At 33.9% G+C, this 26,983-nt stretch overlaps 3 protein-coding genes across 4 annotated transcripts; 2 read left to right on the plus strand and 1 right to left on the minus strand.

Annotated features, from left to right (window-relative positions):
- Positions 1-686: 686 nt before the first annotated feature.
- Positions 687-7,629, plus strand: LOC140054731 (transmembrane emp24 domain-containing protein 5-like). Its single transcript, XM_072099806.1, has 5 exons — positions 687-892; positions 1,656-1,753; positions 2,294-2,363; positions 4,250-4,366; positions 6,153-7,629. The coding sequence occupies exons 1-5, from the start codon at positions 704-706 to the stop codon at positions 6,375-6,377; spliced, it is 699 nt and encodes a 232-aa protein (XP_071955907.1). The 5' UTR covers positions 687-703; the 3' UTR covers positions 6,378-7,629.
- A 138-nt stretch (positions 7,630-7,767) lies between these two features.
- Positions 7,768-13,655, minus strand: LOC140054730 (L-gulonolactone oxidase-like). The gene is made up of 11 exons (XM_072099805.1): positions 13,601-13,655; positions 13,409-13,507; positions 12,643-12,768; positions 12,122-12,219; positions 11,766-11,856; positions 10,890-11,075; positions 10,124-10,308; positions 9,400-9,546; positions 9,067-9,231; positions 8,522-8,612; positions 7,768-8,347 (listed from the first exon to the last, which is right to left on the minus strand). The coding sequence occupies exons 1-11, from the start codon at positions 13,631-13,633 to the stop codon at positions 8,201-8,203; spliced, it is 1,368 nt and encodes a 455-aa protein (XP_071955906.1). The 5' UTR covers positions 13,634-13,655; the 3' UTR covers positions 7,768-8,200.
- Positions 13,656-16,335: 2,680 nt separating this feature from the next.
- On the plus strand, positions 16,336-26,961 carry LOC140054194 (cytochrome b5 reductase 4-like). 2 transcript variants are annotated; one of them, XM_072099097.1, is made up of 16 exons: positions 16,336-16,408; positions 20,601-20,857; positions 21,137-21,237; positions 21,384-21,468; positions 21,791-21,835; positions 21,993-22,041; positions 22,617-22,674; positions 22,938-23,031; positions 23,281-23,313; positions 23,439-23,567; positions 23,714-23,854; positions 24,051-24,188; positions 24,580-24,727; positions 25,187-25,273; positions 25,373-25,540; positions 26,690-26,961. In XM_072099097.1, exons 2-16 carry the CDS (start codon positions 20,602-20,604, stop codon positions 26,742-26,744), a joined length of 1,587 nt encoding a protein of 528 aa, XP_071955198.1. In that variant the 5' UTR covers positions 16,336-16,408; position 20,601; the 3' UTR covers positions 26,745-26,961. The 2 variants fall into 2 exon arrangements, with proteins under 2 accessions (XP_071955198.1, XP_071955199.1); XM_072099098.1 differs by lacking the exon at positions 16,336-16,408 and adding an exon at positions 20,252-20,287.
- The last annotated feature ends 22 nt before the right edge of the window (positions 26,962-26,983 follow it).

Genomic DNA, 26,983 nt, shown 5'->3' on the forward strand with positions numbered 1-26,983 from the left:
AACATTGATAAATGGGGTCGAGGGTCAATTGTTGTATTTCCGGTCATTCGTAAATATGTTTCATAGAGCAAATATAAATAAGTACATTTTGAATAAATTAGTAAAAAAAACAAATCTTTCGGACTAGTAGTTTTTGAAATATGATAACCCTGTAATTTCACCCTAATTTGCATATTTAAGCTCATTTGCATATCATCAGGATGTGAGTTACAGAGGTGCGATGCTCAAAAATGTTGACTCCTCATCATTATATGTGACCATTTGAAAAAAAATTCTCTGTTTGCAATTTGTTTCACTCAAAATGATAGATTGCCTAGCCTACTACTATTACTACTAGTCACACCCATCAAATTAACGCACCACATCATTTCCATACATTAAAATATGTTCGTAGATAATTTCCACAAGCATAAAATTGGTTAACTTTCCAGCTGACCCCTCTCCTGACAATGAAATTTATCGCATGACTGTCCAATTGATACACATTAATAAATAATAAAAGATCATACCATCTTCATCTTCCTATCTATAATGCGGAAGATCATTTGAATATAGTCACATATCTACTTTAATAATAATATACATGTCATCGTGTCATGAATGGATTAACCAAACACAGTCGCGATGGGTAGTTTCTTGTGTGAACGCATGGTGAAAATCGTCGCTCGAGTTTCGACAATGTTTGTTGACCGAGTACGTGTGAATGCCACGTATTGTTGTCGGTGTGTTCAAGATGAATGAAAAATTACTATTATTTGGCCTAGTTGTCAGCTTTTTATTTCAAATATGTTTAAGTGTTGAAATTGACATGACTGTTTTGGTACCTGCTGGTAGACGAGAGTGTTTTTATCAGCCCATAAAAGCGAAACAAACTTTAGATTTCGAGTTCCAGGTAGGTATGTTTTTAGGCCTTGCACCCCGGCCCACCATGCTGAATTTGAAGTGCCGGTGAGTCAGCAGAAGGTATTTTTCTGGCTCAGTCAGTGCTGAATGGCAAATAGGCCTAGGCCTAGCTTCGTTGGGGAGTGAGAACATGATCCAGTAATTTAGTGTAATAAAGCGTGTGTAATAAGTAGTTATTCTAGAATTAAACTGAATTAAGGATTATTTTACAAGCTATAATATAATTAATAAGCCTAGCCCTATAGATAGGAGACACAACTGGTAGACTTCAAGTTCAACTAGGCCTAGGCTAGCTAGGCCTAGCTAGCTAGTAGGCTAGGCTAGGCCTACCCTCCCTAGCCTAACTAGCTAGAGGGCTAGGCTAGGCCTATATTAGCCTAGGCCAGGCTAGGCCTAGCCCTAGTATAGTCCCAGGCAGGCCCAGGGATGGCCCCCTATGCCTAGTAGTAGGCCTATTTATTAATATTATAGGGCTAAGCTAGTTATATAGGTAGGCTAGGCCCCAGCCAGAGGCCCTAGCACTAGCCTGCACAGCCAGGCGGAGGTGGCGCTAGTTAGCCTAGCCTAGCTACCTAGTCACTAGTGCCATATAGGCCTACTACTACTAGTACTAGACTAGGCTAGTGCCTAAAAGAGTAGGCTAGCCTAGTTCAATGTTACCGATAAAACCTTGTAGGATAAATCAATATTACTATAGGCCTGGCTAATTTAGTAACTTATTTTAAAAATATTTTTATTTTCATTTTTCATAGGTCATCGAAGGTGGTGATTTAGACATCAACTTTCTTTTAAGGTCACCAAGTAACAAAGCGGTTGCCACGGAGGCAAGGAAAGCAGAGGGCATTTACACGTAAGTAAATTAAAAAAACGAATATTCATATGGTACTTGCTATTCTCTATAATAAGCCACCAACATTTCTGACAATTTTATTGTGCATGCGCTGTGTTTGGTAGAATTAATATAACTGGCACACCTTAATAAAGACCTTCAAGATTCTAAAAGGTGTCTAGGCTATAAACCCAAAAGACTTCTTCACATCTCTCATAACAACAGAACTCTTGATCACAGTCTGAAGCTTTATCGTCCTAAACTTAAAGCAAATCTCTTGTGCAGAAATAACTTTTTTTCAATCAGAAAAATTACTTAATTGGAATGCCCTGCACGTGTCGGTTATCCAATCCCCCTCAGTCAACACATTTAAGTCGAGACTTGACAAAGACTAAACATGGAAGAAAATAGGCACTAGCCTAAACTAATTCCATCAAACATTAAGTGTAAGTGTACCAGATGAATTTTATTAAACACTACAAATAAAAAATGTTTTCTTCGCCAAAATTAATTTGCTATTTTTATTTATTTTTTTATTTTAAATTGTTTTGATGATTACAGGAGGACAACGCAAGAAACAGGAGATTACTTATTTTGTTTTGATAATACTTTTAGCAGAATATCTTCCAAGGTAAGTTTAGAAAAGTCACTCACCCAATTCGTCTGTCCAACCATGGATTAAAGAATAGAAGGATATGCATCGACGGTGACATCAAACGATTTTACAACGCGCTTGCCTATACTAAAGCACTGCTGCCAATCAAACAAACACGCTCATTGAACTCCGTGTCTCTAACCGCAGCCCTCTGTAAAACGCTGCGAATCAACTGTTACATTTTTTTAGACCAAAACGTAACCATGTAGAAATCGTATGCGCAGTCTGAATGAGTAATTTTAAGTAGTTGGTAATATTAATAAAATATGCAATTTTTATATTTGAATTATCATTATTTGCCTGCCATCTTCTGTCATTAAAAATTGCGTTAAACTATAGAATATTAAATTATGTATTTGACCATGTATGTTGTTAGCGTGGCCGGTGTTCACCCATACAACAATCGTGTTTTTAATATATGGCTAAGCAGTGGTTTCTTCATAAATCTCCTTAATTATCGATGTGATTATATTTAAATTGTAGTGCCTGGTGATTGGCTAGTGGTTATGTCATCCACATCGCATCCAATCACCGGGTCTAATTGAATGAAAACAGCGATCTCTGATCCGGGATTGGCTGTATAGTTGCGATTCGTTACCTAGCGGTCGTTTTGAAAAGTACACGCATGGCAAACTTAATCACGAACAAACGAAGTACCTGTTATTATTCACACAAGAAGTAAGACAACGGTGAGTATATACTGTAGATCATGATTACACGTTGTATATACTACACTTAAGATTAGCTTAGGCCTACCTAGGCAGTATCAATGTCGGCAAATCATATGGTTTACTAGTAAGCCTAGAAGGCCTAGGCCTAGTATCCTTGCTGATTTTGTAATTTTACATGTATGTAGGCTGAGACAACAAATAAATAGTTGTCTCACTCAGATGTAGGGCTACTACAGGTCATAAAATGCTACTTTAATGTCATAAAAACATTAGCGTAGATCAATCGCGGCAGAAACCTATATTACAATTATAGCATCTACAATTCTAAGCCAATAACAATATAGTATTGTTTTTATCTGGTATATTGATGAAATAGGCCTACACTAGGGTCTTCACAATAACATACAATGTAATTTAATAACTGTTTTCAATAAACATTATACTCAGTGGCGTGAGGCAGAGGCCTCAAGCCACTTGTTTAGGAAACCTAAGTGACCCTCCAAGTTTCAAAGATCGAGGCCTCGGACGTTTTTAGCATTTTCGACATATTTTATGCCTGTTCCTCTGGGCACTGCTCATGGGCCCCAAGCTTTGGTTTAGCCAGTGAGCGCACATAGCCGTTACGCCACTGATTATACTGTTCAAATATGTATGAATACATACAGTGCAACAAAGAACGCGCGAAAGAAGCGTAGTCAACAAGGTTAAATGTCGTTGGCGGTCCGCGGTCTGTCGGAAGATAAGTTTTTGTTGAGACACTTTATGCATGGATTAAAGAATAGAAGGATATGCATCGACGTGAGATCAAGGGTTCCTTGACTCTCGCCGACAGACCGCGGACCGCCTACAATGTTACAGTTTAATTAACCGCATGGTAACAACGAAACGGTCGCGTGCCTAATATATTGTTTACTGCACATGTTAGAGACACGGAGTTCAATGAGCGTGTTTGTTTGATTGGCAGCAGTGCTTTAGTATAGGACATGATGATAGTGTAGACAGAGCTAAAAGATTACAACTCGCACAAGATCACAATGGAGACTAATATAAGCATAGAGGCGCAAGCAGTTTGGCCAATCATGACACAGTAGATTACCAAAAAGTAATTTGAGCCAGCCTAGTGCCAGCAAGTTTTGGCAATTTCTGTCGTGCTCTTTGTTACTACAAATCATAATTACATTATTTTTGTAGACTGTTTTCTTTGATCTTGCGTTGGATTATGATAGTGAAGATGAACTAGTACATCCAAAGGCTCAATGGTTTGATGCGGGCACTGAGGTACTTGACGTCCGCATAGAAGACATGCAGGTGAGTACATAATAGCCTCATCCAAAGGCTCAATGGTTTGATGCGGTCACTGAGGTACTTGATGTCCGCATAGAAGACATGCAAGTGAGTACATAATAGCCTCATCCAAAGCCTCAATGGTTTGATTGATGCGGGCACTGAGGTACTTGACGTCGTCCGCATAGAAGACATCCAGGTGAGTACATAATAGCCTCATGCAAAGGCTCAATGGTTTGATTGATGCGGGCACTGAGGTACTTGACGTCCGCATAGAAGACATGCAGGTGAGTACATAATAGCCTCATCCAAAGGCTCAATGGTTTGATTGATGCGGGCACTGAGGTACTTGACGTCCCCATAGAAGACATGCAGGTGAGTACATAATAGCCTATTGCAAAGGCTCAATGGTTTGATTGATGCGGGCACTGAGGTACTTGACGTCCGCATAGAAGACATGCAGGTGAGTACATAATAGCCTCATCCAAAGGCTCAATGGTTTGATTGATGCGGGCACTGAGGTACTTGACGTCCCCATAGAAGACATGCAGGTGAGTACATAATAGCCTCATCCAAAGGCTCAATGGTTTGATGCGGGCACTGAGGTACTTGATGTCCGCATAGAAGACATGCAGGTGAGTACATAATAGCCTCATCCAAAGGCTCAATGGTTTGATGCGGGCACTGAGGTACTTGACGTCCGCATAGAAGACATGCAGGTGAGTACATAATAGCCTCATCCAAAGGCTCAATGGTTTGATGCGGGCACTGAGGTACTTGATGTCCGCATAGAAGACATGCAGGTGAGTACACAATAGCCTTATCCAAAGGCTCAATGGTTTGATTGATGCGGGCACTGAGGTACTTGACGTCCGCATAGAAAACATGCAGGTGAGTACATAATAGCCTCATCCAAAGGCTCAATGGTTTGATTGATGCGGGCACTGAGGTACTTGACGTCCGCATAGAAGACATGCAGGTGAGTACATAATAGCCTCATCCAAAGGCTCAATGGTTTGATGCGGGCACTGAGGTACTTGATGTCCGCATAGAAGACATGCAGGTGAGTACATAATAGCCTCATCCAAAGGCTCAATGGTTTGATTGATGTGGGCACTGAGGTACTTGACGTCCCTATAGAAGACATGCAGGTGAGTACATAATAGCCTTATCCAAAGGCTCAATGGTTTGATGCGGGCACTGAGGTACTTGACGTCCGCATAGAAGACATGCAAGTGAGTACATAATAGCCTCATCCAAAGGCTCAATGGTTTGATTGATGCGGGCACTGAGGTACTTGATGTCCCTATAGAAGACATGCAGGTGAGTACATAATAGCCTATTGCAAAGGCTCAATGGTTTGATGCGGGCACTGAGGTACTTGACGTCCGCATAGAAGACATGCAGGTGAGTACACAATAGCCTCATCCAAAGGCTCAATGGTTTGATTGATGCGGGCACTGAGGTACTTGACGTCCGCATAGAAGACATGCAGGTGAGTACACAATAGCCTCATCCAAAGGCTCAATGGTTTGATTAATGCGGGCACTGAGTGAGCCTCAAACCCTTGCCGATGTTATGGCTATGTAATTACGGTTCTACTTTCTTAACCGCTCGGTCACTCGCTCGTATTTCCGTGTTGCCACTCACTCGATTATATTCAAGTTTCTCACTCCTTAGGGTGATCAAAGTATATTGAACAAAATGTTGAATATATACATGGTGTACCGCAAACTTTATATTAACATATTGATTTCTAATAACATAATAAATAATATAATATTTGTTCAATTGTATTTGTTCTTTGTAGACCTCTTTAGACATTGTACAAGATAACGTAAAAAAAGCCCAACAGCACCAGCGAGTATGGCGCAACGTTGAGTTCCGTGATAGGTATATTGCCGAGAGAAACTATGAACGTGTGTCGTTTTGGTCTTTAGTGTCCACCATTGTGATGATGTCCACGTTCATTGTCCAGGTTGTAATGATTCGATACTTATTTAGCGATACTAGATCAACTACGTCCAAAACATGAGTATCATTCTTATAAGTAGTTCACACAATTTGACACCAAAAAGCTCGGGTACCTTACTTAGTGATAGCCGTCCACTAAATTTCTTCCCTGAAAACCATTTTGATTTCATTTTTAACAAAGGCTAAAAAAGCAATAAGTGGTGTATATCGCAAATATCTATAGAACCTCCTTCTCTTGTTTTGTAGCCGTTAGTTCCGTTTCCCACAGTGCCTTATTGGACAGTTGACCCCATTGGACAAACATTAGGTAAACATCTGTAATGTTAAAATTATGGACAATTTGGACATTTATAATTATACACTTTTTACCTTTTTTTGTAATTTAGAAGAAAAAAAATAGTATTTCACCATTTCCTTTACATCTTCATCACTTGGACACTAAACATTTATCTTTTATATTGCATATTAAATTGATTATAAACAACAAGATAATTTAACTTATATTTTTACACTTATCTTTAAAATATAATTTATTAGTTTTCAATGTGGACACTGACAATCTTATAATTGATATAATTGAATTGATTGAATACAGTTTAAGTTACAAAACAGGGTGTGTGTAAGGGTTGCTTCAATACAGATGAGGAAACCACGCCCACCATTTTGGGGTTACATTTTATAAATGAACCACGGAGATGGAATAAATTTTGCAAAAGTAGGAAAGGATTGACAATTAATTATAGAAAAGTACCCCTGTTAAGGTATGTTTACACTATCAAACGTTATGTGACAAAAAATGTGATGTACCCATATTGGACATGATGTCATATCACTATACCATATTTGAGCATATCACCACCATATTTGGGCATATCACACTTTTTTTGTCAAACTAGTTTGATAGTGTTAGTATATCAATTTTGTGGTTTGTTTACAAATTGATATTAGCAAATAATGTTAGTTGCCATAAGGTTTTAAAAACCATGACAAGCCAGGTATAGATTTTATGATTGACAGTCTCTGAAATAATATTTCTATTGATAATTGAGGGCGATATACCGATTTCCTGCCAAAGCAGGCAGGTGTTAATCCTATTTATTTTTATTTTCTACAATTAAAAAAAAAATGCTCTTGTAACTTCTTTTTGGTAAAGTAGAACAATTTTTTTTGAAATATTTTAAATAGATTTGCACATTTATCAATAGACTTAGTTAATTGTTAATGTACATTATTTTGTTTTCAAAGTGGTGATATGGGGTTTTTTTTCAACATTTGATAACAAAATAAAATATTGACACAATATAAATTGGTTTGTATATTATTTATTCTAAGATGAAATGAGAGACAAAAGATATTCCAATCAAAAATACACTGTTTCATGGTTTGAGATTGTAGGCGTGAGATAAGACATAAAATACAGAAATATCATTAAAAAACAAACTAATGCAAGGTTAAAAGTTAGTTTTAAATGGTTAAAAATTGGTAAAAATTGTAAAAAATGATGTGTAAAATAGTTAAACTAAACAAAATGTTTACAGTGCTGCTAAGATTGGTTCCCATTACAGATGCAACGTAAGTGATTTGACCAATCACAAGCGATGGATTATTGAATCACACAATCGCATGTGATTGATCAACTTGATTGCGTTGCGTCTCTAGTGGGAACCAAGCTTTTATTGAAATGCTTAATCGCAGATGGAAGAAACGAGTCCCTCATCCCTGTTTGTTTTCCATTTTGGATAAGCTAACCTACCGGATTTTGTTGACAACTATGAGTGTAGTAAGGGGATTGTGATCATCTAACATAATTGCAGTGCAATGACGTCATTCGTATGATTCAAGCAATTACTAACAAATTCTCATTTTATTTAATTTTTTTAGGCATCAATCATTTTTACTCTTTGGAATGAAGACCTTTTGAATATAGTCATTTACAAACCGTCCATCAGGGTCAAAATTCTTACGAATCTCGCAAAATCTTTCGAACTTCGGAAACATGTTCTGCAATTCTTTGAATGTTAATTTGTGTTCCTAAAAGAAGACAATTAAATTTAAAGCATCAATACAATTAAAAGCAATCCTACAATATATCGCTCAAAAAATTAGTAAGAGGGAAAGTTTCTAGGAGAGATCCCTACAACTGTTACCCACCGCATAATAACTTGCTTCATTATTTATAGTATGATGATATATTTACAGAATTACCTTAGCCCAGTGTGGTCTACCGTTGTATTTTAGCATAATATTCTCGTATGCTGTCCAGTAACCATCTTTCTCAACATATTTCCCATATGGTCTGGAATACAAACACATTTCCAAATATGTAAATTTCCCACAAACAACCAGTAACATTACATACAACGAGTTTTAGTGACAAGACGTAAACATGATTAAGTTAGTCTTTCAAATTAGTCACTTGGCTGTTGGTCCGAAGGTACGTACCCGAATGAAAAAATAAAGTAGAGGTCTGCTTTAACCGGGATTAGTCGGGACAGATTTGATAAAGTTTGGAAATGGTGGTTAGGTGAGGCCTGGTTGGGAGTTGGGCCTGGGTGGGGGTGGAGCCTAGTTGGACTGGGGTCTGGTTGGGGTTAAGGCGTGGTTGGGGTATGTCCTGGATGAGAATGTAGCCTGCGTGAGAGTACGGCCTGGTTGGGGGTGGACACTGGTTGGGGGTGGAAGCTGACTAGCGTACAGTCATAAACCATAGACATAAACAGACCATAGACATAAACAGACCATATACCAACCTAAACATAACAATATTTATGTAACAGGAATCTCTTCCATAACATGGACTTAAATACAAGTCATCTTGTTTGGCGAATCGAACCTCAACTGGAAAATGTGCACGTACTTCGGGGTGTGCGTCTAACCACGATTTCAGGTCTTCTAACGCTTCTGAAGTCTTTTCTCTTAAACACAATTCAATATCAATTTATTAAAAAAAAGTACACAAACAAATCATCAGACTAAAAAGCAAAATGTTGGTTTTTTAACTTCTTTTTTAAAGCCGTTTTCTAAGAATTAATGTATTTTCTTCTTTTTTTTTAAGAGTAAAGGATTTCCCCTTTTGTACTTACCTTGGTATTGCCCAATCTGTTACATACTGCGCAAAAAGGCATTCAAATCCAAAGATGTTGTAATAATCATCTATATCCACTCGTAGGCCAGAATGCAGTTTAAAATACACATAGTTTATGACTGGAACAAGCCACTTACAAAATGTACTAAAGTGAGAAAAGTAATATCTTTAGTGTTTAATTAAAAATGTAAAATAATTACACACATACCATACGACAACTGTATGTGTTAAAATGATTTTACTGTATTTTCTATATGTCAATAAAACCAAACAAAAGTATTTATATTATTTAATTTCAAGATAATACTTGAAAACAATACACGATCAATGTGAAAAATACAGATAAATGAACACAGTAAGAAAAAAATATTAGCAATGTATTTGAGGTAGGCCTTCACTCAAGAAAACAATTCTTGCATGTCGCTGTTGTGGCTTGGTGGTTATGATGCTTGGCTACAAGTCCCGTCACATGTCAGGATTTCTTCTAAGGACAAAATTACAACGCCACTCCAAAAGACTTGTAATAAGACTTTGTTTATGCAGAGCATCTTGTGTACGTTTGTCTTGTCTGAAGGTCCCTAATGATCAGCAATTGCTGGATGGATCACCCTCATTAAATATGGTTTTAAAAAAAATAAGTTCCCCTTTGGCGCGCATCACAACCACGCAACTATACCACCCCTCCCCTAATCCCTAAAAAAAAAACCATCATAAAAAGTTACCTGATCCAATATAAAAATTGTAAAAGGTGAAAGCCAATAGCATAATCCCAAAACCAATTACTGCTGCTGGTTTTTTGTCTGTTAGTTTTATCAACCTCCCAGTAGACCACACCCTCTGTGTGAGGATACCAAACAAAGCGGAAGTATTCGCTGTTACTGATGTGTTCATCTAAATGTGTCACCATCTATCAAACACAACGAGAAGATATGAAACTGGGAATATTGCAATGTTTACTTCCATAGAGGAACAGATAAACTTTGCTCTGGGTTCATGAAAAGAGAAAATTGGGGCCTGCAACTAGTAGGTCACTTAGATAGCGCAAATCTCCGCCTAGGTATAAAATTAAATCACGTGTTTACATACATCTATGAAACCATCCTTTAAAATCTTATAAAAATCGGAAAAAACTTTGTGAGTATCCTGCTAACATAGAAAGAAACATATAGGCCTACACACCCGATTGATGTCATAACTTCTCGCCATTCTGGCAGAGTAATTAAAAAAACTAATTGACTTCGTGTAGGCTGTAACACCGAACATGTAAATTTCTTTGCTTCTATTTTTAATGTAGTCGGCTTAATCAATTCTGTGAAATATTGTGAGTAATTGTTTTACTATGAAAGTAAATCATTAGCGATTTTTTGTAGTTTTAAGCGACATAACATTATTGCAAAATACTTCAATAAGCGCTTTAACCATGCTGGGGCAATACATCAATACAATCGTTTAGGCCTGACTTATCATTATTTTTTGACAGTGTTTTACCTCTTTGAAAGAACATGACATCTGTCTCTGCTGCAGTTTAAAGTGTGGTTCACACTGAAGCGTAACCGACGTGATGATTCCTAGACAACCTAGACTACATGATGCCGCCAAAAATATTTCTTTATTCTCTTTTCTAGAACACTTGACTAATTTGCGATCAGCGGTTACCAACTCAATTTCTGTTATCTGCAAAGTATTCAGAAAAAACATTAACAAGTAAAGTAAACTTAACTTTAAAAAAAAATGATTGGGTTTATCAAGATATAGGCCTAAAGCCCGTTTTCCAGTCGACGTTAAATTGCGTTTAATACGATACGATACGATTGACGATAATACGGTACATCTGTGGTTGAATTGATCGATTGACGATAATACGGTACATCTGTGGTTGAATTGATCGGAGTCAACGATTTTACAGGAAAAAGAGGTCAAAATAAATTTTAAAATCGTTAGAATCTGCAATCATTAATTAAACGATTTGAAAATTCAACGTAACTAAACGTCGACTGGAAAACATGCATAAGTATCCAGTCACGATGACTTTTTAATTTATGAAAACTAACCACAATAGATTGTTAAGAGGTGGCTAAATCTCAAGCATCTGGATCCGGATCTGGATTGTTATTTCATGATGTAAGAAATAGGCCCAAGTTCTTCTGAATTAGTTACACAATGTAATATCAATCCTGCTAAAACACTCAGAATAACCATTTGTCTAAACCTGGCCTATACTTTTTTTTTCTATTAACAATTTTGGAATTTGAAATCTATTTGGACTATCAGTGATAAAATTCACTATTAGTAATCCCAGATTATATAACATATCTCTAAAAATTATAGAAACGCATATTTGTAATTTTACAGTAAACATCTTACATATGTAGAAATAATGCCAATATGTTTTCCGGTTCCGTGGGTTCCTGTGGATATACTACCAGCCACTGTTATATCGGACACAGAGCCTTGTCTGCGGAGAAAACAAATAATTATAAAATGATTAGTGATACAGATAATCTTTATATCTTAATCGGTTTTTTTTTCTTAAGAAAAACGTTGAATACCTTGCAAAACTTTAGTTATGTTTATAACTTATGCCTTATTAAAATGAAATTTATGTTTATTGCCGAAATGAATAAAAGAAAATAAATAAAATAAATAAATAAAACATGAACTGAATGAAAATCATTTTGATGGTGATAATGATTTTGAATATTAGGCCTACTTTAACTTACGTTGACAATGCCATGTTGTACTTGGGTAAAACTTCTTCATTCAATGTCTTAATCGTGATTCCAGCTTCAACTTTGATTTGACAATTATCTTCATCAACCTAAATCAATATTGAAAACCTCGCAACGTTTTAATCTAAATCTAAGGCGCTTTTAACGGTAAACTTAGTTTAAAGGAGAGCTTCGGGGTTAAAAATTGTACATTCATACCGTAAATTAGAGCCTATGAAGAACTCCCGTAGACAACAAAAAGAGGGGCTTATATCATGTTGCTCATTCTGCTTTTCCACTGACAGTCAGCTTATAATATCAATGTTGTTTGCAAAAGCTTATATTTTACAATAAATATATTTTTTTGACCCGGGCTATACCATGAAAGATAAGTTTGTGGGTTGTATTTCATGTCTCAATATATTACATGCATCAGAGTCATATGTATGTAACAAACAAAATTGTTTAGTAAGTTATAAATTATATTGGTATATTATTTCTATTAAGTTATAAATTGGTAAAAACAAACTTACTTTAAGTACGTTAGTAAACTTGTCAAGGTTGACTAGGTACTCGTTGGTGCATGCAATGTCAGATGGTGAATGACCTTTGCCACATACTCTGACCTTTTTGCCATTTTTCTTTGCTTGTTCCAATATCTTATAGAAAAGTTACGGTACTAATTAAGATTAGAAAATTTATTTTATATAGGACTTATTGGTTTAAAAATATAGATCAAACAATTGTTATTTGGCTGTAGGAGGAGGAAGAGAGACGTACACGATCTGCCCTCAAACTTACAAAAACAAAATTTTACCATTTAAATTTTTTATTTTTAATGGATTTACCACTGAAATTAGCGATAAATTATCTTTTATTCTTAGAAGTTTCGCACATCCCATTTATGATTTAAGATTTTTTTCCCTATAAAATATCATATTCATTAATACGATTTTTATGTTTTTGATAACATAGAACTTAGTGCTTTAAAAATATAATCAAACGAACATTGTTATTTGGCTGTAGGAGGAGAAGGAAGAGAGACGTACACGATCTGCCCTCAAACTTACGAAAACAGTTATGCCATTTAAATTTTGTATTTGTAATGGATCCACCACTGAAATATTAACGATTAGAAGTTTCGCACATCACCTTTCTAATTTAAGATTATTTTCCCTATAAAATATCATATTCATAATTACGATTTTTATGTTTTTGATAATATGTAATACTAAAAACATAAATTTAAGAGCGTGCCTGGCCTATAGTACGATATGTAGGTTAGTTATTTATACATACCAATTTAATATCTTCCACACAACTCGGTTGAAAATATAGTTCAGGCTCGCAAGAGAAAGTGTTGGCCCAATTTCTAAAAATTGTTCCGGATATTCCTTCCTGGAATATAAAACGGACAGAATGAAAACAAAAACTAAACCAAAAACAAACATTCAAAATTATTAATAATAATTATAATCAAAACCAACTCACTGTCATGACTGTATCTTTATTAATAATGTCCATTCAAGTTTTTGGACGAAATCACTTTATAACTAGACATGAAACTCGTCACTTTGACGAGTTAGTTATCCGCACGACAGATGCCACGTCATACGTTAAAAACTATAATAAGAGGTGGTCCTGTATTTTCGCCTTGTATTATAATTAATTAATAATTAATAATAATAATTAATTAATTATACAGTACACTGTGTATAAAAGGAGACATTAATTCTACATGATACAGAGGGCGGCAAACAACAATTTGCTCACATCAGAGACTATGCTGGTGTACATTGTACTACTGTATATTATATGACATATTAACTGAATTATGGGACCTGCTAACATGATGACGTCATAAAAAAAAACAACACAACGATAGCAATTTCTGAAGAAAATTATCTTAGCAACAACATATTAACGTGTAGAAGAAATTTGAATACGTAAAATGTTGGTGCGCGCACATTTAAATGTGATGAACTATTACGCAAAATATGAAAATATGACTTTTTTTATTCAACTGGCAATATGATGACGTCACAACATCCGATTGGCAAAATGTTTACATGAATTCGTATCTACAATCCTATAGCTTCCAGAAAACGTTTTAATCGTGATTATCACATTTTATTCTTACGAGCCAATACAGATTAAAATTTACTGTAAAGATGAAATTAATGACCCAAGTAATTAAAATTTTTAGGCATGATGACGTTATAAAAATTTAAATATTTTTATCTCATGCTAAAGAAAGTTGATTGACCTAGACAATATAACAATATAGGAGAAAAAGGAATACAGATAAGCGTGATGCGCTCCATTGAATGTGATGAGCAATAACGAAACAGACAAAAATCCTATATTTTACATTCGTGTGGCCATACGATTACGTCACAATGTTTTTTTTTAGCCTTATCGATGCATGATCCGATATCTGCAACTCATCAACTTCTAGATTTTGTAATAAAAATAAACGGTTCACGGTTTACTTTAGAAACTATGACTGTTTAAAAAAAGACATTATTTTGATGATTTTTTAAGCTTTTTCATAAAAAACGCGCACAAATTGTCTAATTCAACGTGTTCGTATGGCGTTATTTAAACTGGAAAAGGTCTAAATTGTTTTCAAAATTACTAGGAAAGGCTTGAAAAATATAATTCAAGAGAAAAAAATATGTTTTTATCGCTACGTGCGCACCGCGTGCGTAAAAAATTGCGCGCCCGTGGGAATTTTTGAAATGCTCAAAATGACATGAAACGCGTAAAAAGTTGATTAGAAATTAATTTTGCGCATTTTGAAATTTTAAATGCGCGTGCGCGCGTAACTTCTTGTGAAACATGCCATAATCCGTAGAAAGTTTGCCTCTGATATGACTTAAATTTTGTCAAAGTGTAAATACTAAATAACTTTTGGTTTTTAATCTATGATCAATCATTGAAATTCATAAAATTGCGCGTAAGTCACGTTGCGCAACTATGACGTCATTCAAAAATAGGAGGTGCACAACTTCACGTAAATGCCCATATGTTGTCAAAGTTATGAAATGTTATGTTTACACATTTTAGAGAAACGCGACTCACAAAAAGGAAGGAAGGAAAGAAGAATAATACAGAAAAAAAATGTTGATCTCATACCATAATAATAATAACAAGGAGTTATCCGCTTGGTAACCAAGCGGATAACTAATTAGCGGAGTTTGATATCTGGAGACAATTAACAACAAACATGTACTGTACTGCATACTGTATGCCTAATGACCAATTTATGGTATTGTTTGGCTTTATAGTGCGTTATAAATACAATTAATATACATAATTATCAATATTATAATAATGCTTTGATTTTAGTTAGATATCTTTAGTAATAATTTCCGTAAGTTTCGTAACATTGTTAGTAGTTTAGTTTAATGTTTGTTATTGTATATGTTCGTGTTTGTCTGTGTTCCCTCCTGTAAGTGGTGAACCATGAGCTCACTGTTGGTTGGGAAATGAATAAATAAAAATAAATAATAAAAATTTAGATAATCGAGTTTCTAACAATACAGATTATAAAAAAAAACAATGACAATACATTTAACGTCGCGTTATTGATTAGATTTGGTCATTTTTTGCAGCATGTGAGGCGAGATGGACAGTCCATTAAAGTATTTATATATTCTAGCGATTGTTATTGAAATAGAGTGCATTATGCGACAATAACACTCAATCAAGAAAAGTTTGTTAAGCCCCAAAAATCATTCGTAAGTCACTCGAATCATCGTTGATAACAATTTATTTGCAGCAGTATTACAGATTTTTGTATCCGAGACCCAAAAACGAAGTCTTTTTAATTTCAGTAATTGTATTCAATTTGTTGAACGATAGTTTGAAGGGGAGTATGTTTATTCAAATATGGAGGTCTTTGTTTTCGGGTCTTAAGTTCGTTTTAAATTATAAATGAAGACCCTGTTTTTCAGGTCCCTTTTATGCCACAATGCCTTAATCATGTGTTTAATTTAATTACCGTGTTGTTGATGATTCTACGGTATCTGAAATGTTATTGATTATGGAATGAGTTATTATATTATTCAGTTGTTATGGCTTGTTGATGATATTGGCGATATTGATATAATAACGCTTGGTAAAATTAGATCTGTGTGATCTCTCATCCTCCTATAATTTGATCAAGTTGAATAGAGTTATAGAGGGCGACATATTCATTTTCCTCTCTCTGCTGCCTGCTGTTCTCTCTCCTCCTCCTCCTCCCCGGACTGTTTACATTTCTCGTCCAACTGACCGAAAACACCATCAGCAACCGTAAGTATTTATATGTGACATTTAATGGTAAATTAGGTATGAGTACACATACAATATAATAAATAGTGCTTTTACTAGGCCCTAGGCTAGTATGTAATAGCAGCACTAGGCCTAGCTAGGATCACAGGTCTCCGCTAGTAGCGGCCTTCCTTGCTTACCAGCAGGGAACACTCAAAGTATAGGCCTAGCTAGTATGAATGTATAGCATATAGGCTATGGGGCATGGCCTTCTATCGTTTCATTTCGTGATCCCCTATCGGGGGGGAGAATAAAATTGCTATGACAATTATAACAAAAATATAGATAACCTTAAACTGGCCGGTCCCGCTTGTAAATTTTACGCGTCAACGAAATATGTTTGTTTTTATATGTATTTTATTGCGATATAGAAAATTTTTGTAGGTCAGTACAGGTCGCACAATTGACCAATCAAAAAATTTGTCTTTTAACTCATGGGGCTGTGCAACAGTAACTGTCCAATCAGATTCCCTTACACAGCGGGATACGGCTACTAGACGATCGTAAACAAACATGTGTTGTTCTTCTGGAGCGCGGAGCAGGAAGATGTCATCTTCTGATGATCAAAAACGTTGTTATTGACACAATACATCTAATTCTGGGACAATATTAACATTCACAGAAACCAAATGGAAAACTTTTTTAATGTGTACAAAAAGTTGGTGCAATCTAAGCGGCAATCAAAAGGAGTTTTGTAGCCGCAAATCCTTTTGAAAATATTGAGAGGAGCTTAATACCAATACTTGTTACCAATTCCTGGCGACGCTGGATGTCATAAAAAGATGCTATCAATATTTCACTGATTGTAGCAAACAAAGGCGAGCAGTAAAATATGAAATAGAGGATGTTAATTCATCCAACAATGAAGAAGGTAAATTCTATTTGTTTTAATGATAGGTCTAGCCTAGGCTAGCTAGGCCCAGTAATTAGTTCATATCATACTGCCTTGCTAAAAAAAGCCTAGCTACTAGGTAGGTTGGCGGTGGGTAGTCTACAAAGTTTATTTTTTTAATATGTATTAAGCCTACGTAGAGTAGGCTAGGCCTAGTATATAATTTTTTTTAAATATCTGGGCCAACAAAAAAATGAACCCATAATTACAATATGAATTAGGCCTAGCTAGGGTGGCCCCAGTATTATTGTGTAGTGGACCTAGTTTGATGGTACCTCCATCTTGGGAAAAAACATTTGCATTTTATTATTCAATGTGGTAATGCATGCAAACCTTGGCAAGTAGCCTCAGGCAAGGACAGAATGGACCAACCTGATGCTTTATGTTGTTATTTGAGACATATTATTTGAATTCTTGTACTGCAATATTAAATAGTGTATAGATGATACTGAACTGATTATATTATTATATTTATTACACAAACATTTAGAATCATAAATATTAATTAGTATTCTTTTTTTTTACAGAAGAATTTCAAGGATTAGAGTCAACAGAAGAGTTACTAAACGAAGGAGAGTTCTGCGATCACATGTAGCAATTACACAAACTGCATAAAAAATGCTGAACGAAGTCGAAGAGTAGCCATCGGCTCACAAACAATTAAAATACCAAAAGCCGAACAGCAAATTCCAGAACAGTTGAAAACATTTTTATCTGCTAATCAAGTTCTTCTTTCAAATATGAAGCATGTGTGAAGCAGATCACCTCAAGGGAATAAATGTATTCATAACATCATCATTATTATGCAATTCTATTTCAGAATCAAATGGAAAAGTTTTAATCAAGAAGAGGCAGACACCAGAATGTTTCTGTATGCGAAGTATGCTGCACACCATGGTGGTAAAGATATTTTTACAATCAGCCCTGACACTGATGATGTTTTTATTATTGGATTGGCATTTTGCAAAAGTCTGCATGGCTCTCACCTATATTTCAATACTGGAAAAGATGCTAATCTCCGAACAATTCATCTGCAGGCTATTCAGGAACATGTTGGAAATGATGTTTCAAATGCATTAATTAGACTACATTGCTTCACAGGATGCAATTCAGTCAAAGCTTTTTTTGGGAACGGTAAAGTGAAGGCAATGAAACTCGTAATGGAAAACTCTAATTTATGCATTCTTTTCATTGGGCAATTCTACCAGCAAACTTTCAGATAAATTACTTTGTGATCTAGAAACATTTGTATGTAGGCTGTACAGTATTGTCACAAGAACCAATCTGTCAATGAAGTAAGGTATGCAATGTTCTCAATGAATGTAAGAGCTGAAAATATGATGCCACACAATAAAGATACTGTATATAAACATATTCAGCATGCCAATTCTCAAGCTTCAATTCACAAAGCTAGTTTTATTCAACAACAAAATGCTCCATCTCCTGTTGGAAATGGGTGGAAGATGGCCGATAATAAACTCGTAATTGATGGAGAAGCAACCTGCTCTACACAGCATTCTCGAATTGTCATCCTGGTCATGTAAAAAGTCAAAATGCAATGAAGGGGTTGCAAATGAAAAATGCTGTGTATCCTTAGGATTCTCTTGTACAGAATTATGCTCGTGCAAAAACTGTAACAATCTTCTTCATACATCAGATGTTTGAAATTGATGGAGATGATAGCGATGATGAGGAAGAGTTTGAGCAGGAAGAACTTTTTAGTGTAGTTTAAGTGTAATTTATGGTTTACAAATGTTCATTTTACTTGGTCTACATGATTTTAATGTAATAGGCCTATAATATGTAAATTTATATTAAACTATTTTGTAACTTAACTATTTTGTAACGTAAAGGATGAACCATGAGAAAGTATAAATAAAGAACCCATGAGGTGATAAGCAATATTAAGACACATGAGTATTATAAGAAACTTTCTACTTTGATGCTTACAATACATTAGTATGCCTATAAAATGTAAATTTATATTAAACTATTTTGTAACTTAACTATTTTGTAACGTAACGGATGAACCATGAGATGATAAGCGATATTAAGACACAGGAGTATTATAAGAAACTTTCTACTTTGATGCTTACAATACATTAATATGCCTATAAAATGTAAATTTATATTAAACTATTTTGTAACTTAACTATTTTGTAACGTAACGGATGAACCATGAGAAAGTATAAAATAAAGAACCCATGAGATGATAAGCAATATTAAGAAACAGGAGTATTATAAGAAACTTTGCTGTAATAATTTCATTTATTTGTTACTAATTGATTATAATTCTATGTTATACATCTACAATGAAAACAATAATGCAACATTTGATTTATTACTAATTGATTATAATTCTATGTTATGCATCCAATGAAAACAAAAAGTTGCAATTATATAGGAGAGATAATATTAATAAATATTTTGTGACAGCATAGTCATGAATTATAAAGATTGAAAATGCATCTTCTTTTCAGTGTGCTTAAATAAATATTAATTAAGGTTTACTAACAGATACATTTCTTACAAGGACTACAATATTAATCTCAAAATTATGATAAAAATATTGCATGTTAAATGTGAAAGAAAGATACAGTATAAGTTATTCCAATGGAACGATTGTATTTTATCCAGTACTAACACTAACAGAAAATATACAAAATAGAGGGCGCTATTTCTATGTATTTCTTTATGTTGAGAAATTCGATTTTTTTACACCTAAAATTACACTTATTGCGTAACTTTTGAAAGCGGGACCGGCTGAATTTGTGTTAATCTAATTATTAACTATAAACTGTGTGAATATCTTCCTCCCCCCCGTTAGGAGATCACGAAATTCGTTTTCTAGGCCTCTTTTTGGCTCATGCCCCATAGCCTAATATGCTAAGCCGAAGTAGCTAAATAGGCTTAGCCTACCTAGGTCTAGTAGTAGTAGGTAGGCCTAGGCCTCACCTCACCATATCTCGGTTAGCTCTATTATTACTATTCATTCATTTATTCATTCATATAGGCCTACATTACATATACTAAACAAAGGCTGGAGGTATATTTTTAAATGCTACGGTTTATACCTAGCCTAGCCTAGGGCCTAGGCCTAGCCTAGCCTAGTCCTTATCCGAAAAGACTCGTTCTACCATGCCAGAACCAAGGAGGGAGTGAGCCATGGCAATCAATGGAAAATTTAAAATTACATTCAAAGTACATTGGAGATACAGGGTATTTCAAATGCTATTGACATTATAGAAAATTATTTTACTGTATAGTAACATTTCTTTTCAGGATGGCCAGTCTTAACAGTCTTTCCGTGCCACAGTTTCCAGCTCGCGACTCTCCACAAAGACTTGGAGGTAAAGTCGCAGAACCAGGTCGAGCTAAAGTACCATTAAAACCAGGTCGATCACTTATGGACTGGGTTCGACTGGGACAAAGATCAGGGCCTGCATTAAATGGTTTGAGAGGAAACCAAATGCCAGTTGTTACGATGGAAGAACTAGCGAAGCATAACAAAAGAGATGATGCTTGGACTGTACTTAGAGGTAATGTTAAGTGGTTATATTTGACCTTTTTTAACATTTAACTACTTTTTACGAAAGAGTAGCTACATGCTACATGTTTGCCATAGCTACAGTAACAACACCAGAAGAGGGTGCCTGGATGTAAAACTTACTATATTAAGACCTTGTTTATATAAGACTGTATAACTAGTATAGTATTACCACCAAGTAAGCATCAAACATGAAAGGTATTTCAATATGTTCTACTGTTCATGAAAAGAACTTAAGGACTCGAAGTTTAATTATTTTTTTTTTTTTTAGGGCGTGTTTACAACATTACCCCGTACATGGAGTACCATCCAGGGGGCGCTGATGAGCTACTCAAGGCTGCAGGAATTGATGGAACTGATCTATTTAACAATGTATGTAAATTCTTTCTTTAATGTTTAATTTTGTATGTACATTATATGTATTATATCTCTATCTGAGAAGCCACCCCTCACAAACCCTCCAATCAGGTAAATGGAGAATATAACCTACAGTAGCACCTAAACATTCTTTTTTTCAGATACACCAATGGGTTAATTTTGAATCCATGTTATCCAAGTGTTACATTGGCAGTCTTAAAAACTCATTCTCTGTTCCTACAAAAGGTAATTGATGATGTGCCCATATGGGCATGACGATATCATATCACTACCATATTTGAGCATATCTCTACCATATTTGGGCACATTTTTTTTTTGTCTATCTAGTTTGATATTGTAGGCAGAGCTTTAGACCTTCTATATATTATAAAATAAAAGTGTGTGAAACCTCAACATGTTTGAAGGGTAAACTGTCTGAGCTTTATGATAAAATGCATAGGATGAATGAAACTACAGTATATAGTTTGAATGTTGACTTGTTTTCTGTTTAAATTACAAGATATTATAGATATGTCCTAATACTGAACATTCTCTTGTTTCTTATCAGCTCCCCCAAATTCCAAACCCAAAGTTTTAACATCATCAAGTTCAGGTATGTTTTAGAATTCATTTCCCCATGTCTACTCCTAGGTAATTTTACTGTATAATAATTATGTCAATTTGCACATTTAATAAACCCAGTACTTCCACAAAATGTATTGTTTTTTTTTTATATATGATGAATGTATTTTTACTTTGTTTAATTTTAGAGCCAAAACAACCAGAGATTGAGAAGTATGAAGGAAAACCAAGAGCAAGGTTATTTGTCAATAAGTTTATTTTTTAGTCTTGTTTAGTTTTTGAGTCTTTAATTTAAAACAATATGGTACAGAACAGTGGCCATATTTACCAACCACACTTAAAGCTCTATCTACACTATCAAACTTTATGTGACAAAAAAATGTGATTTGCCCATATAGATAGAGACACAATGATGTCATATCACTACCATGTTTGGGCACATCATATTTTTTTTGTCAAACTAGTTTTAGTGAGATATTTCCCTTAAATATTAAGTATTTCACTTAACTCAATAAATATTTAAGTATTCCTCTTAAATTGTTTTCATTTAGATAGGAGATTTTCTTAACTTTAGCCTAAGTGTTAATGGTGAATACAGCCACAGGCATTTCTTTATTAATGATAATTTCCAGTTATATAGCGCCATTCCAATGATCATTGCTAATGGCGCTGTGGACTTTATGTTACACTTTTTAACTAAATGCTCTCCCCTAAGGGTCATGTCAGTGCTGCCAATTCTAGTGCTCTCTCATTATTATATTATTAAGTATTTTGAAAATTAATCACTTGGTTTCTTATGCCTTCTTATTCAGGTATGACTGGTACCAAAACGCTAGCAGTGTCATCATCACAGTTTATGCCAAATGTCAAGTAAGGCTCACTGACAACATAACAGCAAGTTTTGCAAACAAAGCAAAAATCAGTTTTACAATATGATTCAATTCAATTTAACAAAAAATTTATTCTTTCAATTGAAAAAGATGATAATAAAGACTAAGAATGAAATGATTGAAACTGACTTTTATTTGAAAAGGCAAAAGCCAAAAAATAAACAACAGTTAGAACGGGATGACTTTTAATCTTTTTTTACAAAACTCTCTTTTTCTGAGCATCGTTTCGTTTACTACTTGTAGATGTTGACACCAAATTGCATAATAATTGATAAGACTTCTCAAGACTTTAAAGCCAAAGTTTACCTTGATGATCATATATATTTCTTACACCTTGGTGAGTTATGGATTTTTTTTGTAGAAAAAACTTTTAAAATGCATTATAAGCAATTGTTAAAAAATCAGCATGTGTGAGAAAACACAAGTTCAATACCCTTCAGTCATTGTTTTTGATAACATTTAATAAACATTACCTTATTGATAACATTGTGCTTTATTTTGCTAGTAACTAATTGATCAAACTTTTTCTTTTTCCCCCCTTATTTGTGGTTTTTTGTGTGTAATTATTATCTTTTTTTTTCTATAGAACTTAATCAAACAGTTACATCCGATTACAAAAGTAAGTCAATTAAGATTATATTTTTACATAATTTTAAATTTTGTATTAAAAGATTATATTTTAGAATTTCAAAATTATTGTATATATCCTTTTCAAGTTAACACTAATATCTTACATTGTTGAAGTACAAGTCAGGAAAGGCTCAGTGCATAGATTGGAAATAGTATTACAAAAGATGGAATCTGGGAAACATTGGCAAGGTTTGGGAAAACAAATGGAAGGCCATGGATCTATAATGGAAGCAAAGGAAAAAGGTGCTGCTAAAAATGTTTATTTATTTATTCATTTAATGTTATTTTAAAAGGATAACAACTCACTTGAAGATCTAACTTTCGTTTTAGTACAGTTTAGCTGAGAGAGTGATGTAAAATCAAGTTTGAATACTTTTACATTTTTTCAGAATTGACATTTAGAAGTTGTAAAGTCAAGAAAGTTGAAACAGTGACCCATGACACAAAGCTACTGACCTTTGAACTTCCAGAAGGGTCGTGGATGAGCCCTCCGATTGGTTACCATGTATATTTAAAAGCCACTGTTAATGGTATGTTGAATGCATTACTTAAAATGAGTTGTTGTTTGTGTATTTTTGTCAATCTTGTTCAATATTTGTGTAATTGTTATTGTAAAATGTGAACAATGTTTTCTTCGGGCTTCCGTTGATTTAAAAATCAATTAAAGATACTGCCATGTAAATTTCGAAATTTTGTATACACTAAATTTAAAAATATTTTGATCAGGTACAGAAGTAAATCGTCCATACACTGTTGTTGAACCAACCATTATAGGAGAACCAATGAACAACACACAGCTGCATCTTATGATAAAGATATACAAAGATGGGCTATTGACACCAACAGTAGATGCTTTAAAAGAAGGTTAGCATAAGACTTATTAAATAATATCTAAAGAAGATGATTTTCTCTAATTTGGTCTTTTTCTTGATCTGACCAACTTACAAATTGAGCACACAATAGCAAACCAAAAAAAAAAACAAAAAAAAACAGATATTAAATCAATAACTCTCGGTTTAAACATTTTAATTTTACTTGCTTCACCAACTTCCCTTCCATTTTATAAATGTGTCTATCCCCACATAATGCTAATGCTAATTTAATCCTGTTTTTCATTGTAGGTGATGTCATTGATGTGTCTATCCTCACATAATGCTAATGCTAATTTAATCCTGTTTTTCATTGTAGGTGATGTCATTGATGTGTCTATCCTCACATAATGCTAATGCTAATTTAATCCTGTTTTTCATTGTAGGTGATGTCATTGACATAAGTGACTATGAAGGTTCCTTTGTAGAATCGAGACTGAATACTTGTCAAGATTTAGTCCTACTAGCAGCAGGGAGTGGTTTTACTCCAATGATAAGACTAATACATACAAGTATTGCCTCTAATTCTAATAGGTATTAATACTATTCAAGATGTATTGTCCCCCAAAAACATGAAAAATGAAGATTAATTAAATTTTGTTTATTTTAATCATTTCGGCAATATACATGATAAACTTTACAGAACATAGACAAATATAATATAAAGTAAATCAAACTTTGAATAGGAATAGAAAAATGTTTTTACTTATAAAATAACATAACAAATGGTTAAATTCAACAAAAGATCCATTGGCTGGCAGCAAATTTGACCCCGTTTTGCTTTAAATTACAGTTTTTCAGGTAAATAAATTTGATTTAGACTATTATGTGACATTAAAAATGGCATATTCAACAAAGAAATTTCAACAATTATTTTTCAGGGGGACATCTTTAAATGTTATTATCTTTAAAATTCATTAAAGAACATTAATACATTCCTTCAGTGTCTTGATGTCATGACTTTTGTAAAATGTAAAGTGTTTTTTTTTTCAGAAAAGTTAAACTGTTGTTCTTTAACAAAACAGAAAAAGATATTTTATGGAAACAAGAACTAGAAATTCTATCAGAAAAAGATAAAAGGTATTTTACAGATTCTGCATGTGTAAACAAACTTAAATATGTTTTGATTTTAAGTTTTGTTATTTTTAATTGATCTCAAATCGTTCTTTTAATCACTAGGCTTGAAGTAGCACACATATTATCAAATCCAGATTCCACATGGAAGGGGCTGACAGGGAGAATACGGAATGAAGTCCTTAAGGAACAGTTAAACAATCAACCTGGCACTGCTAAAACCCAACTGATTTGCGTTTGTGGACCAACTCCTTTTACCAGAACTGCTTTAACGTACGTACATCTTTTTATTTTTGTAACAAACTATTTGTTGACTTTCCTGTTTAGGTTGAAGCAGGTGGGTTCTATATTAAGACTTTACGCTTATACGAACATGAAAGGGTAGAGAACAATACATACATCTGTATATGCCTACAAACCAATTGGCAATATGGATGAAAATGTTTATTGTATCACAAATTTGATTGTTTTGTAGGCATGTGCAGATGTATGTTACGCTCTGTTGCATATTTGTCTTTAGTGACACATTGTGTAAAATCTCTAAGATATTGGCTGTTTTACACTATTAACCAGACAGCGTTCTATTGTCGGCTAACAATTTTATTTGCACAACACCCTCCAACTATCAATGTTATTTTGAAGTATCATATTTTATATTTCAGGCCAACGAAAAGTTGTTTTTAATTTTAATAATATAAGTAACATAAAATAACAATTATTTAAAAAAATTTAATATTTTATTAATTTTCATTTTGACTTTGTGTCTCAAGAGTGAAAGATTTTAAAGGCATATTATTTTTTTATTTTAACCAATCAGCAATCAGAAGTCATGATGCATATTTATTCTGTCCAATCAGCAATCAGAATTTATAATTTGTATTTATTCTGTCCAATCAACAGTCAGAATTCATAATTTGTATTCTGTCCAATCAACAGTCAGAATTCATGATTTGTATTTATTCTGTCCAATCAGCAATCAGAATTAATTTATGATTTGTATTTATTCTATCCAATCAGCAATCAATAGTAAAATTTTCCTGAATTATACTATAATTCACAGTTCTCCAAACATTTGTACCAAAAAGGTTTTCAATAATTTAAAAAGAATGTTTACATACTCTGTTTTGAATTTGTAAAAGTACTTGTTTGATTTCTTACTTTATTCCATCCGTACCTATCATACTTGTGACATAAAGTATGAAAATTCATTGGAAATTCCTCAAAATAGGCTGTATTTTCATCGTTGTAGCGCAAGATATTACTCTTAACAATTAAGGAATACAATGTAACCATTAAAAATACACAAAAAAAAAAAACAAGTTTATCAAAACAGCAACATTTTACTTAAACTGAATACATTACATTATTTCACAAAATGATTTTACTTTAGAATTAAATAAAAATATTTATTTTATGTTACAGGGTTGTTAAGCAGTTTGGGTATAGTATGGAATCTCTTCATCTTTTTACGGCATAGACAAACAGTAGCATTGTGTTACATATTAGCACCCTTTTACAAAAACTTACGGAAACTAAAAATGCATTTTAAAACATTTTATAACATCACAATATTTATTTGTGAAATTCAATATGTCTCCCTCCACTTTCACAAATTTAATTTTTTTTAAACGTCCAAAATAGTGTGCGCTATTCACAATAAAGACTCACCGATTACTATAGTTATTAAATATACACATATATATATATATATATATA

The sequence above is a fragment of the Antedon mediterranea genome, chromosome 7 (assembly GCF_964355755.1).
Source record: "Antedon mediterranea chromosome 7, ecAntMedi1.1, whole genome shotgun sequence".
Classification (NCBI taxonomy): domain Eukaryota; kingdom Metazoa; phylum Echinodermata; class Crinoidea; order Comatulida; family Antedonidae; genus Antedon; species Antedon mediterranea.

Excerpts from the sequence above, each read along its gene's own strand:
- LOC140054731 (XM_072099806.1), top strand. The coding sequence starts at position 704 with ATGCCACGTATTGTTGTCGGTGTGTTCAAGATGAATGAAAAATTACTA. Across the intron at positions 893-1,655 it reads CTTTAGATTTCGAGTTCCAG|GTCATCGAAGGTGGTGATTT; the intron begins GTAGGTATGTTT and ends CATTTTTCATAG. Across the intron at positions 4,367-6,152 it reads TCCGCATAGAAGACATGCAG|ACCTCTTTAGACATTGTACA; the intron begins GTGAGTACATAA and ends TGTTCTTTGTAG.
- LOC140054730 (XM_072099805.1), bottom strand. The coding sequence starts at position 13,633 with ATGGACATTATTAATAAAGATACAGTCATGACA. Across the intron at positions 11,076-11,765 it reads TTGGCATTATTTCTACATAT|ATAACAGAAATTGAGTTGGT; the intron begins GTAAGATGTTTA and ends AATACTTTGCAG. Across the intron at positions 9,232-9,399 it reads ACAGATTGGGCAATACCAAG|AGAAAAGACTTCAGAAGCGT; the intron begins GTAAGTACAAAA and ends ATTGTGTTTAAG.
- LOC140054194 (XM_072099097.1), top strand. The coding sequence starts at position 20,602 with ATGGCCAGTCTTAACAGTCTTTCCGTGCCACAGTTTCCAGCTCGCGAC. Across the intron at positions 22,675-22,937 it reads CAGTTTATGCCAAATGTCAA|ATGTTGACACCAAATTGCAT; the intron begins GTAAGGCTCACT and ends TACTACTTGTAG. Across the intron at positions 23,314-23,438 it reads AGTTACATCCGATTACAAAA|TACAAGTCAGGAAAGGCTCA; the intron begins GTAAGTCAATTA and ends ACATTGTTGAAG.